The sequence below is a fragment of the Mastomys coucha genome, unplaced genomic scaffold (genome assembly GCF_008632895.1).
Source record: "Mastomys coucha isolate ucsf_1 unplaced genomic scaffold, UCSF_Mcou_1 pScaffold5, whole genome shotgun sequence".
Lineage (NCBI taxonomy): Eukaryota > Metazoa > Chordata > Mammalia > Rodentia > Muridae > Mastomys > Mastomys coucha.
In genome coordinates this window covers 76,585,040-76,604,047 of record NW_022196911.1, presented here as the reverse complement: position 1 = coordinate 76,604,047, position 19,008 = coordinate 76,585,040, and the positions used below count along the sequence as shown (strand labels likewise).

The window sequence follows — 19,008 nt, the reverse complement described above, 5'->3', positions numbered from 1 at the left end:
GCAGGCCTTGGTCTCATTCCCGGAAAAATGGGAGTAATGAGAGTACCAGTTAGTGCTGGGGAGGCGGGTAGCTAAGTCAGCAAAACCAAGCGTGAGGACCTGAGTTCAATATCTAGCACCTGGATTTTTAAAAACCTTTTAGCAGCACTCACTCTCAATCCCCACACTTGGGAAGATGGAGATGGGCAGAGTCCTTGGAGCACCTTGGCTGGCTAGCCTAGCCTAATCACCAAGCCCCAGGCAAAAGAAAATCCAAACAAGAATCAGGGTTAAACAGCTCCTGAATCCTCCGGTGCATGTACACATGCACATGCACACATGAGCACATGTACACACACTGAACATACACATGCTCAACATGGGCACACGTTCACACACATGTACACACACTGAACATACACATGCACGACACAGGCACACGTTCACACATTGAACATACACATACAAATAAGCTGGCCTGGGGGTGTAGTTTAATGGTAACACGCTTGCCTAGCTCTGGTAAAACCCTTGGTACCATTGCCAGCACCACAAATTACAAAAATGAACAGAGCAGTACAGATGGGCAGAGGCAAAAGGGAGCTGGTTTTGCTTCAGTGCTCAGCACTGGTTGTAAGCGTTTCAGCACAGAGGCCCCAAGCACCACAAACAGCGTGTCTAGCTCTGCTATCTAGCCCCCCCCCCTTTTTTTTGTTTCAAACAAGCTTCCCGGCTGCCTTTAAGCTGTGATGCAGTTCTAAGACTTCCAGGCTTGTGAGAATGCAAGCATTCGGAGGCAGCAGGTAAATGTCTGAGTCCTGGAGCCCAGGGCTATGGATTCTGTCTTTCTAAACTGCAAATGTGATCCTATCATCCCTCTCTGCCTCACATCTTTCTATGGTGTCACTTATACTCAAGATGAGGCACTGGGTCCCTAATATCACCTAAAATGTCCTTTCTGATGTCCTTCCATCCTGCCCAGTTTCCCAAGCACCTGCATCTCCCAAGCTTGCCCCTGGGAAGGGCTCTCTTGGCCCCCAGCCCTTCTATGCTGTCCTGGATGCCCAGGACACATCTCCGTTTCCCCGAGATCTCCAGTAGGCATTGGCAGTGTCCTGGATTCAGGCACCCCCTCCCTGTGTTCTCTCCCTGCTTTGGAACCCATGCACCTCTTTATGGTTGTCTTAGTTATGGTTTCTGTTGCTGTGGTTAAAAACAAACAAACACACAAACAAAAAATACTAACCAAAAGTAACATGGGGAGTAAAGGTTTTCCTCATCTTACAGCTTGTGGTCCGTCATCCAGGAAAGTCAGGGCAGGCACTCAAGGCAGGCACAAAGGAAGAGTGTTGCTGACTGGGTTACTCCTTATAGCTTCTGCAGCCTGCTTTCTTTTCTTTTCTTTTCTTTTCTTTTTTCTTTTTTCCACCACCTGCCTTTGCCTCCTAGGTGCTGGGATTAAAAACATGTGCAAGTACACTACAAGTAATAAGCATCTGTCAGGGTTTTTTTCTTTTTTCTTTAAATTTATTTATTTATTTTAAAGAAAATTATTTATTATTATATCTTAGTACACTGTAGCTGTCTTCACCAGAAGAGGGCATCAGATCTCATTACAGATGGTTGTGAGCCACTATGCGGTTGCTGGGATTTGAACTCAGAACCTCTGGAAGAGCAGCCAGTGCTCTTAAGCACCAAGCCATCTCTCCAGCCCCTTCAGCCTGCTTTCTTACAGAACTCAGGATCACCTGCCGAAGAGTGGCCCCACCCACAGTGGGCTGGGCCCTCTCACATCAATCGAAAACTAAGAAAACTCCCCACAAGCTTGCCTACAGGCCAGTCTGGTGGGGACACTTTGCAATTGAGGTTCTCTCTTCCTACCTCATTATAGCCTATGCCAGTTGACATAAAAAGCCAACCAACACAGTGTTCTGGTATGTCCGAAGAAAGCCCTCCCATTATAGCATCAGCTTCAGCCCTGATTCTGCCAGCTGCTCCTGGGTTTCTCTTGTTCCTCAAGGGCAGAACTTGTTCCTTTTGTCCCATGTCTCCAGCATCTAGCGCAGTATACCTCCCTCAGAGGTGGCACAATAGAAAGGTGGAGAATGGGGGCTGGAGAGACAGCTCAGCAATTCAATTCCCAGCAACCACATGGTGGCTCACAACCACCTGTAATGGGCTCTGATGCCCTCTTCTGGTATGTCTGAAAAGAGCAACAGTGTACACACATAATAGATAAAACAAATAAATCTTAAAAAAAAAAAAAAGACAGAGGGAGGTAGACGCTGGGTGGGTAAAAATTCTTCATCTGATAAATTCCCAAATTTCCAAGGTCAGAAGGTAACTCAGGGCCTTAGAATTTGGAGCCATTTTCTAAATACCAGGCCCCGGTGGGTACGGTCTCAGGAGATAAGGAAACCCAAGAATAAAGGGGTTCAGAGAGCAACAGGGCAAGTTGTAAGCCAAGAGAACTCTCCCATAGACTTCAAAGCTGGGGGAGGTTTTCAAGGAGGAATAGAGGTTTGTACAAAGCCAGTCCGTTGAACATTAAGAGAGCACTGTGGAGCCATTAACATGAAAGTCTTGGTGGCCTAAACATACTTGGGGGGAGGCAGGAATAAGATTAAATTATTCTCCCTACTATAGTGAGTTTAGATTGTGTCTGTGTGCATGCATGTGTGCAAGTATGTGTGCATGAAGGTGCACATAAACTGTAGAGCCCAGCAGCCAATGTCAGGTGACCTCCATTGCTCTCCACCTTATTTTTTTGAGACAGAATCTATTTCTGAACTCAGAGCTCACCAATTTGGCTAGGCTGGCTGGTCCATGAGCTCTACCCTGCCCTGCTCTGGCACTCCAGATGTGTGCTACCTCCTCCAGCTTTTTACATGGGTGCTGGAGGTCTGAATTCACCCTCTCATGCTAGTATGGCAAACGCTTTATAGACCGAGCCAGCCACTTCCCCAGTGCCCCGCTTTAGACTTTTAGCCCCACTCAGCTGTTTCACCCACAAACGGCATGGATGTTAGGACACAGCCATGGTAACTAGAGTAATGTGTCTAGAGCCACCTGTGTCAGAGCATAGAGCCTTGTCAGGACAGCCAAGTTGACACTGGCTAGTCAGGACCAAGGGCACAGTTGGACATTCCATACACCCCCATCTCATTTGATTGACATGCCAAAGTGAGAAACCGTAACCTTGACTTTACAGATGAGAAAAGCTAATGGCCATAGAGGCTGAGGAACTTGTCCCAGCTCCCACAGTAAAGGACCAGGCACAAACTCAAACCTAATTCTGACTCCAAGTCTCTTGCTGACTTCATGCTAGATTCCTATTGCTCAGGAGTCGTCTCTTCATTAGAGTTTGAGGCCAGTGGTCCTAGGATGAGAGAGGATGAAATCATGGGAGAATGGCTCTATCACCATTTCCACAGACACTACTCAGCTGGGGACGTGAGATATTATCTGTTAGTTGGCAAACCACATCCAGCAGAGACACTCCTGAGATCCGGACTTACCATCCATCCCTCCCAAGGTGGGAACTGACTTCAGCAAGATCCCCAAGGGTCAGGAGGAGTGGAGTCACCTTCTACCCTAAAGGTGTAGCTGGTACTTGCTTGCTGTTGCCTGGGTCCTGAATACAGTGTACAGAAGCTCTTCGTTTGCACAGCACTGGAAAAGCTGTCCAGTGCAAAAAGGCATGTGCCTGTGCACGCACACATGTGAGTGCATGAACACGTGCGCGTCTGCGCATGTGGGCACACACACACACGTGCACCCTCTCTCATTTCCTCTCCTCCCCCAACCCCAAACACTCCTGAGGTCCTGAGCAATCTGTCCTCCTGAGAGAGGGTATACCATGATGGGTGACAGGCCTCCCAGGCTCAGGAAAGGGGAGCAATGACAGATACTACCTTAAAGAACTCTGAGCACCCCACCCCCATCCTCCACCCTCCAGTAAACGGCAACTGAGATCCCAATTTAGACTTGCTTCTCTCCCACTCAGGACAAGAGGTCAAGTGCAGAAGATATTTACCACAGTGGCAGCCATTGCAACCTCAAGATGTCCAGTAATGCCACTGGGTCATAAAGGAGGAAGAAAGAAGACAAAAGCTGGGCAGTGAGAACTGTCTGTGGAGGCCTCAAGTCAAAAAGGCAGAATGGGGTTTGTTTGCTTGTTTGTTTGGACATTCCCAGTCACAGCTTCCAGCAGGGCAGGAGTTAACTGCATAACACACTTTCAAGATTGATGGAAGGAGACATTTAACAAGCTTCCTCTGGAATCCACCCTGCAGTCTAAAAGGGGTAATTCTGGTTGCTCCTCATCGGTACATACTGTGTGGTCAGAGCTGCCTTCTTGCCAGGAGAGAATGAAATATGCCAATCACAGACAAGATCCTGGTCTAAGGACTGAGTTCCTGGTACCCCAATATCAAGCTAAAGTGCTTGCTGACTTGAGTTATAGCAGAGAAAACAGAAATGAGGTCAGAGGTAGCTCTGACATGCTTAATGACAGAGAGAGGACCCAGGCAACAGCGAGCCAGTCCCAGCATCCAGGTGCTAGGCTGTTTCTGTAAATGTGGGAAGAAGGTTCTTCAGGTTCCCCTACAGGAGTGCGACAGGAATCACACGATCTGGGGTATGCGGCCTTGAGCTGGGTCCCACTGAGTTCTCAGGTCAGAGAAGTGCCCGTTATTGGTGAGGATGGTATTGGATGCCAGTGATCCCAGCACTGTGGAAGCTGAGGCAGGAGGATCTCAAATTCAAGGCTACAATTAAAAACAAAACCAAAAACCATGCAATAAAAAAAAAAAATGTGCCTTTCGTTTTTTGAGTATTTGCAAGACAGATTCCAGAAATACAGGACACACACACACACACAGACACACAGACACACACACACACAGAGCACCTTCAAGATTCTCGAGACCTCTCCATCTGCCCTCAGTTCTCACATATTCCACCACATACCCCACAAATACACTTGACTCAGTAACTACACACTTGAGGGAAACAGAACAAGTTTACTATTCGCCTGGTGGTTGTAAAATGAAATTGCAGGCATAGTGATAAAAAGGAAACAATCGACTTTGCATTTCCTCAGCTTCTAACACAAATGGGAAAGGGAAAGGTACAGGAGAAGTGGGCTAGGGGTGGGGAGCTCCAGTGTTTCAGGGACCGAGCACTGAACACAAACAAAACAGTAAGAGGAGTAGCGCAAGGATCACCCAAAGAGACAATCTCGACCTAGCCACTTAGTTCTGATTGTCCATGTTGCCATGCCTTGATTTTTCAGAAGCCGGAAATCCTAATTTGATGTGAAGCCTCTTGATTCTTAGAGGGCAACTCGATTTTCCGGGAAACATTAAATCTAAATGTAGCAGCGAGTCCTGCAGTTTTCTATGCTCTGCTGTAGAGGTACATGGCATCTCCCCTAATTGTGGGATTACACTGCCACTCTCCAGCCACTGTTTGCCACTGCAGCAGAGACATCCAGCATGAGGGTCTCAGCTTTACTCTACACCCAGGGCTGGCTGCCAGAGCTCTAGAGAACAACTAAATCTACAGGAAGTAGAAGATTCGCCCAGGGGCAGAAACCAGGGCCTCAAAGATGACTAAATGGCCGACTGCTCCTGCAGGAAGCCCTCGGGGTTGGGAAGGTTTTTATCTGGCTCCGAAGCCAGGGCTGCCTCTCGAAGGACTTGCAGGTGCTCCTCAGCAGCGGACAGTGACTGGTCAATCCAGTCTAGGCCCCCAGTTAGATGGCAGGCATTCCTGGTCACTAGCACCAAGTGACTAACTGACAGGAGCAGGGCGGTTGTCCTAGGGAGAAAAAAAAGAGATCAGACTCTGTAGAAAGTGGGGAACTTGGCACAGAAGCCCAAATGAGTGCACACTCTAAGTTAGTGTTCCCCAAACCTGAGACCCTGCCCTGGAGGGTGAGAGGTTAACTTAACACAGTGCATCCACGCTGAAATACATCGGGGATGGCTGGCTGAAACACTGTTAACTGAAGGTCTTAGAGCCTTTGATGAGATTAACAAAGTTCCATGGGGAAATGGGAGAGCTGGCAAATGTATTTGGGATGGTAGAAGAGGCTTTCTGCAACACACCCATTAACAGCTCCCAGAAGGGTGTTTTATGAAACAGTTTGGATGTGGTCAATTGGATGAGCAGATCTCTAGCTGCTGCCCATTTAAAGATGGGCTATATATATCCCTCTTCAGTGAGCATCCCTTATTGATCACAAATCAATAAGCCCAGGGCTGGCTTATTCAACGCTAAGGAAAATGTAATTGAAAATCAAATTGAGGAGGAAGATTTTGTTGTTGTTTCTCTGGTTTTGTGTGTGTGTGTTTCAGTTTTTTTGTTTTGTTTTGTTTTGGTGTTGTCTCTTTTTTTTTTTTTTTAAAGATTTTATTTTATTTATTTTATGTGTATGAGTACACTGTAGCTGTACAGATGGCCGTGAGCCATCATGTGTGTGGCTGCTGGGAATTGAACTTAGGACCTCTGCCAGCCCTGCTCGCTCTGGCCCTACTCGCTCCAGCCCTGCTCCCTCCGGTGTAATTCACTTCTGTCTTCAGACACACCAGAAGAGGGCATCAGATCAGATCTCATTACGGGTGGTTGTGAGCCACCATGTGGTTGCTGGGATCCGAACTCACAACCTTTGGAAGAGCAGTCAGTGCTCTAACCCACTGAGCCATCTCGCCAGCCCTGTCGTCTCTTTTTTTGTTTTTGCTTTTGGTTGAAAGATTCACTATGAAATGATTTTATTTGGTGCCAGATGTGTTCAGGGCTCCATTATCAATTACTAGCCAGTGGCAAAAGCTAAGCAGGAGTGGGCAGAGAAACCCATGACATGTCATGACTTACTGTCCACCCGGCAACCATTACATGACATGTCAGTAGGAGTCTCACAAATCAAATGGAGACAGTAGGTAGGTATTTTATGAGTTTACATTTGGTAGGGCTGAGAGTACATTCTGGGGAGTGGAGGAGGGTGAGGAGGAGGGGTCCCTGAGACGCCTGATAGGGAGTGACTTCCACTATGGCTGACGTGTTCCATGTTCTCGTTGCTTGGCTACCCTTGCCACAGCCCCACTGGGCAGTGCTTCCAGCAAGGTGTGGTGCCTGGGTAAGTCCAAAGATCAGAGGAAGGAGTGGGGAGTGGAGGGCAGGGAGGCACAGTTAGCATAGTTAAGCGGGCAGATCCAAGGCTGACACATGGCTGGCACCTTCGTCTCAGGGACGAGGGAAGGAGATTGGGCTCTATCACCTGCCAGACTCAGCTCACTGGACGGCTCACCCAGAGCCAAGGTGGTGGGAAATCTGGAAAAACGTCCTCTCTAAATAACCCAAGCAGTCAACCCGACACAGTTGATAATAGTGACCCTGAAGTGTGACAAGATGAGTCACACATCTTCCCTCTCACCGTGCATCCAGGAGCTTGGGGTCCAATGGAGGGTACATTGACTTCACGACGTCGTCCACTCTAAGGGGAGCAAGGGGGACTATTGTCAACATTTTGCTAGTCTCCTTTCCTCCCTCTTTCCTTCCCATTGTCACTCCAGACTTCTCTGGTGGTGTTGCCCACCCACTCTTTAGGGGTCTTTTCTCTGCCTGCTTCTGCATACCCAGGCAGAGTCTAACAGAAAGACCTCAGATTCTGCTTGGAAAATATCCCTGCTCTCTGTTTTTGCTTTCGGTCCAATGGTTAAAATGTGTGAGGTCATACATAGGAAGCGATGTTCAGGATCACTATGACACTGAAAAGGTAATTACCAAGCATGAGCGTGCTGTGTCCTTTTACATATATAAACAGGGAAGCAAAGCTGTGAAATGCAAGGAAGGGAGGGTCCTAAGGGAATGCTCGACATTTAATGGTGGCTAATCTCCCCAGATTGGGAGGGGATGGAATTAGGGAGCACCCCACTTTTCAGATAACCTATTCCTGAAGTAGTTTAACTTTTATAAGCATTTATTACTTTTGTGTTTTTGTAAAATACAGTGACATAGAACATACACACACAAAGTCACCTCTTAATTTGAGTTCAAACCTCTCCACTGTGTGTGTTTTCCATCCTGAATAGTCCGTGGCTAATATTTGAAGTTATGTTTCTACCTGTTCTGATTTGTGGGGTACAAGATTTTGCTCCCATGATCACTTGGTACTAAGAAAAAAAAAACTGTGTAATTTGATTTCTAACAGCACTAAGAAAAGGACACAGCCCTCACTCTCAGGCCCAAGGAGCTAGTGAGCAGGAACAGAAGTATGAAGGCTGGTGTCCCAGCTAGCCCTTCCCCCACTGCAGAGCCCAAGGCAGAAATGGCTCTTCTTGATATAATAAATCATCATCATGACAGATGGAGAAAATCAAATAGGAAGGACATGGGGACAAATATCAGCCAGAGGCCAAATGAAGAAAACAAGAGGATTCTGACAAGAAACAAGAGTGAGGTTGGCCAGGGTACTCTGCAGAGAGCTCTGTCCTCCTGGCAATGCTACACCTCGGCACACTGTTTTTTTTTTGTTTTGTTTTGTTTTGTTTTGTTTTGTTTTGTTTTGTTTGGCTTTTCGAGTCAGGGTTTCTCTGAATAGCCCTGGCTGTCCTGGAACTCACTCTGTAGACCAGGCTGGCCTCGAACTCAGAAATCCGCCTGCCTCCGCCTCCCAAGTGCTGGGATTAAAGGGATGAGCCACCACCGCCCAGCCACACTGGGTTTTGTTTGTTTGTTTTGGTTTTCGAGACAGAGCTTCTCTGTATAGCCCTGGCTGTCCTGGAACTCTCTCTGTAGACCAGGCTGGCCTCAAACTCAGAAATCCGCCTGCCTCTGCTTCCCAAGTGCTGAAATTAAAAGCATGCACCACCACTGCCCGGCCCTCGGCACACTGTTAGCCCTGTCCCCTCTCAGAAATCAGCATTTGAACACCCTATTTATAATCTGCACCTCAGGGTCTGCCCAAGTCCCATGCGTGGGTCTCAGAAGTAACACAAAGCACAAGGAAGGGCCCAGCAGATACGAACACCGCACAGTCTAAAACTGGTGGGAGACCAGCGGCAACGCCTGGCACAAACTGGAGCCTGGGAGGATGGAATGCCTCATGCAGCTGCTGCTGCTGACCAGATAGTTACACCCATGGGGCAACTCCAGAGCCAGAAGCTATTCCGGTCTGCATCCTCCCTCTCAGCCTCTCAACTCACTGACTCCCTAGACAGAGTTCAAGTACACCGAATCTTATATTTCTCAGAGGAGCCTCCACATGGCTTCTCCTGAGCCCTGCTAGGTTATTCTTGAGACAGAAAAGCCTGGCTGCTTGTGACTTAGCCCAGACACCAGGAATGCACATCGGAGGCCATTCAAGGCAGAGGGGTCAGGTGACTGCTGATAAGAACACTTTCCTGGAATCCATCACTTGAGAACCAATCCACATACCAGCCACCAGGTGACAGCACGCATTTAGCGCACGTCCTCTTGCTCTAAGAAAAGGGCCTTATTTTTCTTTGCAAAATCCATTCCAACTGAGGGGGTGTAGTTGTTGACTGAGGCCCTGCCGGGTACCTCCCACAGGGAATTTTGCAGACAGCCAGGAATTCAGGTCTGAATGCTCTGTGGCTTCCCTTCCCACCCAGAGCTAGGCGGAGAATCAAGCAGCAAATGGGAGCCACCGTGGAAGGAAGGTATCTCTGGTTCGACCTATGGACATGGCTGCAAAGTTCCTGGAGATAGTAACATAGCCAGTAGGGAAAGCGCCTGCTGACTGCCACTGCGTAGCAACAACGGAAGGGAGGCTGACCAGGGAAGAGCAGGAGCTGTCACTGTGGGGCCTCAGACTCTGTCAGCCCAAGTTAGACTGAGCTGTTAAAGGACAAGAGAAATGAGTGACCACCTCAGCCTAGGAATACCCAGGGAAGGCAGCTGTGTATACACTAGAGGCTCGGATAACCGAGACTGCAGACCTACTGTCTAAAGCAGTGCTTAGCCTTGCTGGCTACCTCAGCTTCCCCTGTAGAGTGTGAGACCCCCCCACATCCACTGACCACTCACCTGGGGCTAATCCGTTTGGCCACCACAATGATGTCGCTGACACTTGCTGACGTCTTCATCTTGGCCCCAGAACCCATTGTCATGGCAACAAGTTTTTCTGTCAGAGTGTGACAAATCTAATGTATAACAAGGAAACAAGAGGTGATGGGGGTGACCTGGTTCCCCACCCCCACACACACCAAGGGCTCAGCCACCCTGACAAAGATAAACATGGCCCCACCCTGGGCACCTACCCTGGTGATGAGAGGAAATGGGGTGGAAAGTGGCAAAAGCCTGGGTGGTAGCTGTGGGGGGAGGGGCACTCAGCTCAAGGGCAGAACTTCTGCTCGATGAGGACTAAGCTGGAATAATCCATCTAAGAAAATTCATGCGCTCTAATTTTACCACCTTGATTCGGGGGAGGTACTTTCTATTACCTCACGGTTTCAACTTCTAAATGGATAATATCTCCAGTGGGGTGCTCACAGAAATGGGGCTGGACAAAGGGCAACTGTTTTCTTTAGGCACATTCTCCAATAAAGGCAACTATGTTGACAGTTTTTGAGGGTTGTGGGTTATTAGTACGTTTGTCCAGGTGATGATTAAAAAAAAAAAAAAAAGGCCCTCAGAAAAAGTAGGCCAAAGGCAGAATGACAACACGTGGGCTTCTTCCTCTTCCTCCCGCATTACTGGCCAGCTCCAAGGCTATGGCCCCTTGCCGTATTCCCTTATGCTAAAACCAAGTATGCCTCTATCGCTGCAAAGAAGCCCCGGTACCGGCTAGTACTGGGGGCTAGGAAGCAGGAAGAAGAGCGGTCAAGAGGCCACTGAGGAGGGAGATCTCCACATCCCACTATAGGAAAGACGATGGAGCAAAGGCATCATCCTGGGATCTCAAGAGGAAGCTCAGAGCCCTTTTCTTTATTTGAGCTCCCCAATTCAAGAAGAGGGGCCCTTCCCCTTTAGTGGAAAAAGACAGGAGAAAAACAAGGCCCAGGATATATGTCTGGGCAAAAGGAAATGTAATATGGTTTATTGCTCCAGTCTGTGAACCTAGCTACCTTTGCCTGTATCCACATCTGTATGTTCAGCCATATTTATACATCCAAGGAACTTCCTGGCTCTGAGGCAACAGTTTCCTACAGAGATAGCCAAAGAAGAAGCAAATAAAGGGCTTTTTAATATCCTGTACTGAGTGACCCTAGAGAAAAGAGTGAGTTGTCTCTTTTGAAATACTGGATAATTAGTAGACAAAGAGATAAGATTGCTGATGTGCAGAAACTCATATTTGCATTTTGTTAAATATTTGCGTGTTATTATTCTATTAAGAAAGATAATATCAGGCGAGAGTTGAGAAATGAATGCTGGAACTATGCGGATGGCTACAGTGTAACTTGAATGTAATCTTCCGAAGGTTTCGGATGGCTACAGTGTAACTTGAATGTAATCTTCCGAAGGTTTCAGGCCTTCAAAGACCAAAGTCGGCCTCCAAGTGGAAGAGCTTGTAATTTGGGGTTTGGTTTTTTTGTAACTCTGATTGTCCCATTTGTCTGACTATTGTCACCAAGGAAACCAGGAGAAATCCTGTAGTAACCGAAACCCAAATACAGAATGCATTCCCTGGACTGAGCTCAGAATTAATAAAGGATCCCAGAAAGGCCCTTGCTGCTACAGCTCCATGACCTCAGACAACTAGCCTTCCCCGTGGCTGGTAAAATTATTACCGGAGACCCCCAAGCTGTCCTTTCCATAAGTCACAGTGTTACAAGGACTAGATTGGGAAAAAGCCTAAAGAGGACGTTTAAAACGATAACGTCAAGCAGACCAGGTAGGGAGAGATGGCAGAAGAAATATAGCATAAGGCTAACAAGGTCATGCTCCATGTACACTGTGGTGCTCCATGGACACCCCAGATGCTCCCACAACTACCCTTGACTTCACAGGGAAATCCGAATATTACCTTCAAGATGGCGATGCAGTGGGACATGAGGCCCCTGAGGAGACAAGAGGAAAGTTGTCAGTACTGCTCTAGAGAGCCTAACTCCTTCCAGCTCCTGCCCCACCTGGCACCAGATGGGTTCAGCAGGCACCACCTCCACACAGAATTCCCCAGTGCTATAGCATCCACACCCAACCCATTCCCCCAGCCAGCTCTGTCAGCATCTGCCAAGTTCAACATTTCATATCCAACATGTCCTTTCCCTGAGACTCAGCCTGGCGAGTTCCCCTTTGCAAACCTAAGCCTTATGAGGCCCCACGCTCCATAAGGGCTTCTAAGTAGTTAATGGTTGTTAAGTAAAGCAAAAGGAGAGACATTCTCTCTCTCTCTCTCTCTCTCTCTCTCTCTCTCTCTCTCTCTCTCTCTCTCACACACACACACACACACACACACACTCATGATATGAAAGAAGATGGAGATTTAAGTAGACTACTTAGGAAAAGAAGGATATCATAGAAGTAGGAGGGGGATGAGAAGATTGTAATGGGGAGGGAGTGTGAGTAAAACACATGATATACATGTATGAAAATATCAACATGAAGCACCAGCACAATTTTAAGTATTTCTTTTAAATGCACCCCTCTGGAATATGTTTCCTCAGAGCTATCTTGATCTTCGTACCCCAGGCATGCCTGAACCCTGCTAACTCCCCGTGCCACTCCCCATACACGGAGACCCCCCTAAAGCCTCTATGACACTGGCTTTGGTACAGTTCTATCTCCTGGCATTTAGACGTCTGTAGGGCCTGGCCCCACACCCTGTATATAACACCTCATAAGCGTGTATCAGTAAGCTGGGCAGTGGTGGTGCACACCTTTAATCCCAGCACTTGAGAAGCAGAGGCAGGCAGATTTCTGAGTTCCAGGCCAGCCTGGTCTACAGAGTGAGTTTCAGGACAGCCAGAACTATAGCCAGAGAAACGAGAAACCCTGTCTTGGAAAAAAAAAAAAAAAGTGTGTATATCAGTAAACACAAAGATAAAAGGATAATGAAAAGAAGTAGTACATGCTTCTCAAAGAACTGTCCTGTTAAACAGACAGCCCTCCTTGGGACACTGAAAGCAAGGGCTGCCTCAAAAACCCTGGGCAGTCCAAAAATGGCCCAACCACACTGGGGGACTTTATAATGCCACACATCTTACTGCCAGGCTCTTCAACTCTACAAAGTGAGAGGAACAGGACAAGAACAAACACTTTCACGCTCCATGCTGACATCCCTCGTGATGAGGACAAGGGGAAGAGCTCTGGATGCCCAGTGGAATGATCTGTGAAGGAACCCGGAAGTCCCTTGGCCATCCCAAAGGACTAGAAAGGGAAAGTTCCCTGCGGCCTTACGAGGCATCTTCAATCCAGTCTTCATTCTCCAGAATGGCCTCGATGTGAGGGTTGGTGATGACAACATCATCCAGCTCCAACTCGGAGGGTTCGGACTGGGTCTCCATAGCACCAATGAGGTCCACAATGGGCCTAGAAGAGGAAGACAGCCACTGTTAAGAGTTTCATGACGAGAGACTCTGACTGAACCTCTTCTCGTTGCAGCCACTGATATAATTTAGATCTTGAATGTCCCCAAAAGGCCTGTGTGTTAAAGGCTTGTTCCCTCAGATGGCACTATTAGGAGATGGGTCCTTTAAGAGGAGGAGGACTTTAGGTCTGTGAAGCCAGACCTAAAAGGGACTGTGTGAGACATTAGCTCTCTCCTTTGTCTCTTCTTCTGCATGCTAACCATGAGGTGGACAGTTTGTTTCTCCCTGAACTCCTATCCGGCAGCTCCATCAGATGTCTAAATGCAGTAAGTCTACCTGATCATGGCCCAGGATCTCTAAGCCCATGAGCCAAAAGAAACCTTTTCTCTTTACAGCTATCTTATGGATTCTGTTATAGTGACAGAGGTAGAGGAGAGAATGCTTGCCCTGGATACAGATCTAACTGTAATGTGCTCACAGCACAAGACAAGGCACACAGCTAAACAACGGGTCAAGAAGGCAGACCAAAATGCAAATGAAGCAGAACGAGCAGAACTGCTGGAGAAAGGGCAGAGTTAGTATGATTCCAAAGATGTCTTATGCCAGAGTGAGGGCTGGGGGTTGACACATGCCTTTAATCCCAGCCCCTGGGAGGCAGCCAGGGAGATCTCTGTGAGTTCGAGGCCAGCCTGGTCTATAGAGCAAGTTCTAGGACAGCCAAGGCAGAGACACAATCTTAGACAGAAAACAGTCTTAGACAGAACAAATGGTCTTCTTTTCTTTTCCCTTAAAACCTATGTGAGTATGGAAAGACTCACATTCAGTTCACCCAGGCCTACCTGTGCCCTGTAACACACATACAGAATCACTCTTGGGAGCCACCCCTCTGAGTAAAACTATGTCCACCTTCACAACAGGGTTATGTAGAACCCAAGCTACAGAAACATTCTCTGCAAAGCAGAGCCTTCCAGGGACATATAAATGGGCATTCACAAGAGATGCTGACAGAGTTAAGGTAAATACCAGAAACCTAAGTTTGGTTGCTAACACCCACCCCTTACGGATCTCTCCATTCAAAATCCCTAACTAGCCTAACTTAAGAAAATCAATTTCATACAACAATGCATGATGAAGAAGAAATCTGCTGTGTAAGGAGACAGGTACCCTGTGCTGGGATGGCATGAGCTGGAACACCTATTGCTTGGGTATGTGGCTAAGTGTGGGCATCAGATGTCGGTTCCCAGGGTTTTAGCTGGAAAGGGCTTTGGCTCATCCCCCTGCCAAATGAGGCAGCTAGCTTTGCAAAGACAGAGCTTTCGTGTTAGGTGAACACGTTCAGTGACTTCTCCATGACTGAATGAACAGAGAAAGAGGTGCCTCAGGATGCCGGTATGCTTAAGGAATGTTCTTATTTTTATTATTATTATTATTATTATTATTATTATCATTATTTTTAACAAGACAGGGTTTCTCTGTGTAGCCCTGGCTGTCCTGGAATTCACTCTGTAGACTAGGCTGGCCTTGATCTCAGAAATCCGCCTGCCTCTGCCTCCCAAATGCTGGGATTAAAAGCGTGTGCCACCACTGCCCAGCTTAAGGAATGTTCTTATGTTCTGGAGTCTTTATAGTACAATGTGTGGCCTGTAGGAACTCTTTAAGAGAGAATAGGTTGGGCAGACGTGGCTAGCTCCAAATTCCTTCTGTCCCTCTAGCCTCCTGTTGTCAGTTCCCCCAGCCCTCACCCCCCCATCACAGTCTACTCACTTGGAATCATAACGCTGGAGTAGGTCTCGAGGCCGACAGTAGCGCTGCCTACAGACCACCACCAAAGCAGCAAACGAGGCCAGGAAAATGGTAGCCAGCACACCTATGGCGACAATCACCACAGTCTCCATGCTTCCAGGGGCTCCCAGCTTCAGTCCACTCACATCCTCTGAGCAGGTGGAAGCTGGAGAGAACAGAAAGTCAAGCAGACCTGGTAAAGACACAGCAGGTTGGGGGAGGGGCAGCCGGGTCTTACCTGCCGGAAATGGACAATGGGGATAGAAAGGGTAGAAAGACTCCTTCAGGGGGGCTGACGAGATGACTCAGCGGGTAAGAGCACTGACTGCTCTTCCGAAGTTCGGTTCCCAGCAACCACATGGTGGCTCACAATCACTCATAATGAGATCTGACGCCCTCTTCTGGTGCGTCTGAAGACAGCTACAGTGGTATATTTCCCCTGAGCGAGCGGGGCTGTCCTGAGTTCAATTCCCAGCAGCCACATGATGGCTCACGGCCATCTGTACAGCTACAGTGTACTCATACACATGAAATAAATAAATAAATCTTAAAAAGAAAGAAAGAAAGAAAGACTCCTTCAGATCCCCTGCAAACCCAAGGGCATCCTATTACCACGCCTGGAATTTCCCTTCTCTTTTATGGTAAGCAGTTATTTTCTGGTTAGAATGAGCTAATTTTTGAAGCTTAGGACACATTTGCACCTGCCTTGATGATTACATGTTACAAGTCATGGAAGTGAAACAATGCCGCAGCAGAAGGTCGTACTCAGTGAGGAGCTCCTCTGCGTCCGATACTCCGGATGGAGCCTAGCAACAAACATATGAGGCATCTCTACTTTATGGTGAAGAAACTGAGATTCCAGGAGCTTAAGGACTTTGTCCAGGTCTACATAGCTGGCCAGCAGAAAGCTACCGACCCAAAGTGAAATCAACAGTCACCATCCTTTTCCTTTCTGAGGGAGAATGAAAACTCTGTGATGAGTTGTGACCGACACTTTCAGAGTTGGAAACTCACGGGCAGAGTGGAGTGTTCCTTGCCAAGCACCATTTGGCAGGTCCTTTCCCACCAACAGTCAGGCATGGCTTACCAACATGCTTTTCTGTTCTGAGAACTGCACTGCCAGGTATGGCGGTCATCGTCAAACACCCAGACTGAACGTATACAAACGAAGACCAGCTATGAGGCCATTACACGATGCAATCCTCTGGGACCACCATCCTGACTGTGAGCCTTTACTGCAGGGTGACTGCAGCCTATGGGGGGGGGGGGGGTATGTTAAACTCAGGCCAGAACAGCTCAGAGAAGTGGGCTTCACAGCATCCCTTTCAGGGCAGGCCTCCCATAGGCATCCCTTTGAAAAAGTCTCCTCCCCTCCCTGGCTTTAGTTTCTTCCCCTACAAAAAGGAGTGCTCTGCCTCAGCAGTCTGGAAGGACCCCAGTCCGCCCCTGTACTGAGTCTATGTGCAACATTCATGTGCACAGCTCGGAGAATTCAAATTCTCTTGATGGTCACTCAGGGAGCACATATTGACCACCTGCTTGCAACAAACACTGAATTCTGGAGACTAGGGATGAGAAGACAGACCCCCCCCATCCCCCACGGCAATGAACTGGTGAGGAAGAAGGATTCTGCTGTGTGGATGGTGCACACTTGAATAATAAAGAGACTGCATTGGCCTGGCACTTTCTAGAAAAGCCTCCCTCGCAGACCTGGGGATGTTGAGCTGAAGTTTGAGGAATGGGTAAATAGGGCGGGGACTTCACTGGCTTAAATTGCCAAGGAAGCCTCCTCAGCAGTCTGCAAAAGCTGCTCTCTCAGAGTTTTGGTTTTTGTTGTCTTTTGTTTTGTTTTGTTTTCCATCTTATACCTCTGTTGGGAAAGCAGGAAGGTGAAGAAACAAGGTTTGCCTCAGCTTCTCTAGACACACTCTGTACCGTCCTTCCCTGTCTATCCATGCTAATCTTTTTCTTTCCTCCTTATCTATGCCTTCCTCTCTAGATGTTTTCCTCCAATATATCCCTTCTCCAGGCTCCCCACATTCTCTCTTCCATGCCCCCAATTCTCCAAGCACCACCACCACCCCGCGCGAGAGTGCCGCCTTCCTCCTCTCTTGCAGTAGTTTCGGAGTGTTTTCTCTGAGGTCTATGCTTTCTTGAACTTTCCCTCAGCCGCCTTCTGCGATCCCTCTGTGTGGGAGTTCCTTTGTGCTCTTTTCTTTCTTTGTGTGTTCTTTTGTATCTCCTTGACTTTTCCTCTCTTCCTGGATCTCTCTTCCACCTCACCCTTGCTCTTTCCCTCCATTTGATTCTAAACCCATCAAGATCTAACCCTCTCTCCCTTCTTTGGCCCTCCTGCCGCCCCCAGGGAAGGCTGGCAAGCGAGCTCAACTTTGGTCCCCAACTTGCACGCTGCTCTGTTTCCGCCGGGCAAAACAAAGCAGTGTCCAGGCAGTCCTCAGACAGCCTTCCCGCCACCCGCCACCCGCCACCCGCCACCAACCCCCCCGCCCCGAGTGCTCACCCACCTCAATTGCAGCTCCGGGCTACGCCGGATCTCCGCGATCCCCCAAGGCCAAGTCCGAATGCTACCCGCAGGCAGTGGCCAGCAGCGGGGCATGCCGGGAGGGCGGGCGGGCCGACGACCCAGATCCACCCCCCGGCGGGGCGGCCCAGCCAGCGCACCCAAATCCCCCGCTGCCAGGCGCCGCCGTCCCCGCCAGGCCCCTGGCCGCCTGGGGATTGGCGTCCCGGGAGGCCAGGGCAGCTGGGAGACAGTCACTGGCGATCGGAGGACCCCCTCCACGTGCACCCACGGAAGCCAGGGCAGGAGGGTGGTGTAAGGGCCGTGTGCCCACACCCACTGCCCTCCAGCTGGGGTGGGGGTAGGAGCTCCCACAGTTTACACAGTGCTGGGTCGCTGCCCTAGCTCTGTGTGCAGATTGATTGTAGCGACTCAATAGCTGTGAGCAATTTGACCTCACTTCTCTGTGCCTTGCTGCCCTCCTCTGTAATGATCCTCGAAACTGGTGTCAGGGTCAGTGACACACAGCATACATTTTGGTGGGGAAGAGCCTGGCCCAGGGCTAACAGTGAACCAGTAGCCTTACTTAAGAGTCTTGCTAAACTCTGCCTAGCCAGGACCCTAGTCGTGCCCATGATCCCATCCTAGAAATTCTACTACAAAGAGGACACCTCGCCGGTCAGAACACAGTTCCGGCTGTTAACAGTCACCAGTAGGTTGCCTTCAGGCCTAAAGATGCCAGCTGATAGCAGCAGTTTAGGATTTCAGTGCTCCCCAAAGGCTTAGGACTATTTGGGTAGGGATCCCAAAGTCTATGAAGACCATGTTTTACAATGGGAAATGAATGGGCTCTGGATGGTTATATCCTGATCTGTCCTGAGGAATAAGCAGAGCCTGAGTAAGCCGAGTAAAACGTGGGTGGACTGTCCAGATCTAAAACAACCCCACTTGCAAGGACCTAAGATGACAAGAACCAAAGAATGCAGATGGTTTCTCCATCAACATGATGCAGCATCTGCAAACCAGAGCCTAGAGGCTCATCCAGGCCTCTGTGTTTTTGTTTAATTTGGTGTGTTTGTTTGTACTCCTGTTTTTGCCCTGCTGGAAGCTGGATGCAGGACTTCCTGCATGGGATACAGGTGTTCTACACACTGCAAGGGATGCCACCTCCAGACAAGTGGTCCTGGTTTGTATAACAAAGCAGGCAGAAGCCAGGCAGTGGTGGTGCTTGCC

General features: G+C 48.7%; 1 protein-coding gene across 1 annotated transcript; it reads right to left on the bottom strand.

Moving 5' to 3' along the window:
• Window positions 1–4,980: 4,980 nt before the first annotated feature.
• Window positions 4,981–17,907, bottom strand: Tmem98 (transmembrane protein 98). The gene is made up of 7 exons (XM_031353600.1): window positions 17,780–17,907; window positions 15,237–15,420; window positions 13,342–13,473; window positions 11,969–12,002; window positions 10,030–10,145; window positions 7,415–7,474; window positions 4,981–5,799 (listed from the first exon to the last, which is right to left on the bottom strand). Exons 2-7 carry the CDS (start codon window positions 15,365–15,367, stop codon window positions 5,592–5,594), a joined length of 681 nt encoding a protein of 226 aa, XP_031209460.1. The 5' UTR covers window positions 15,368–15,420; window positions 17,780–17,907; the 3' UTR covers window positions 4,981–5,591.
• Window positions 17,908–19,008: the final 1,101 nt, after the last annotated feature.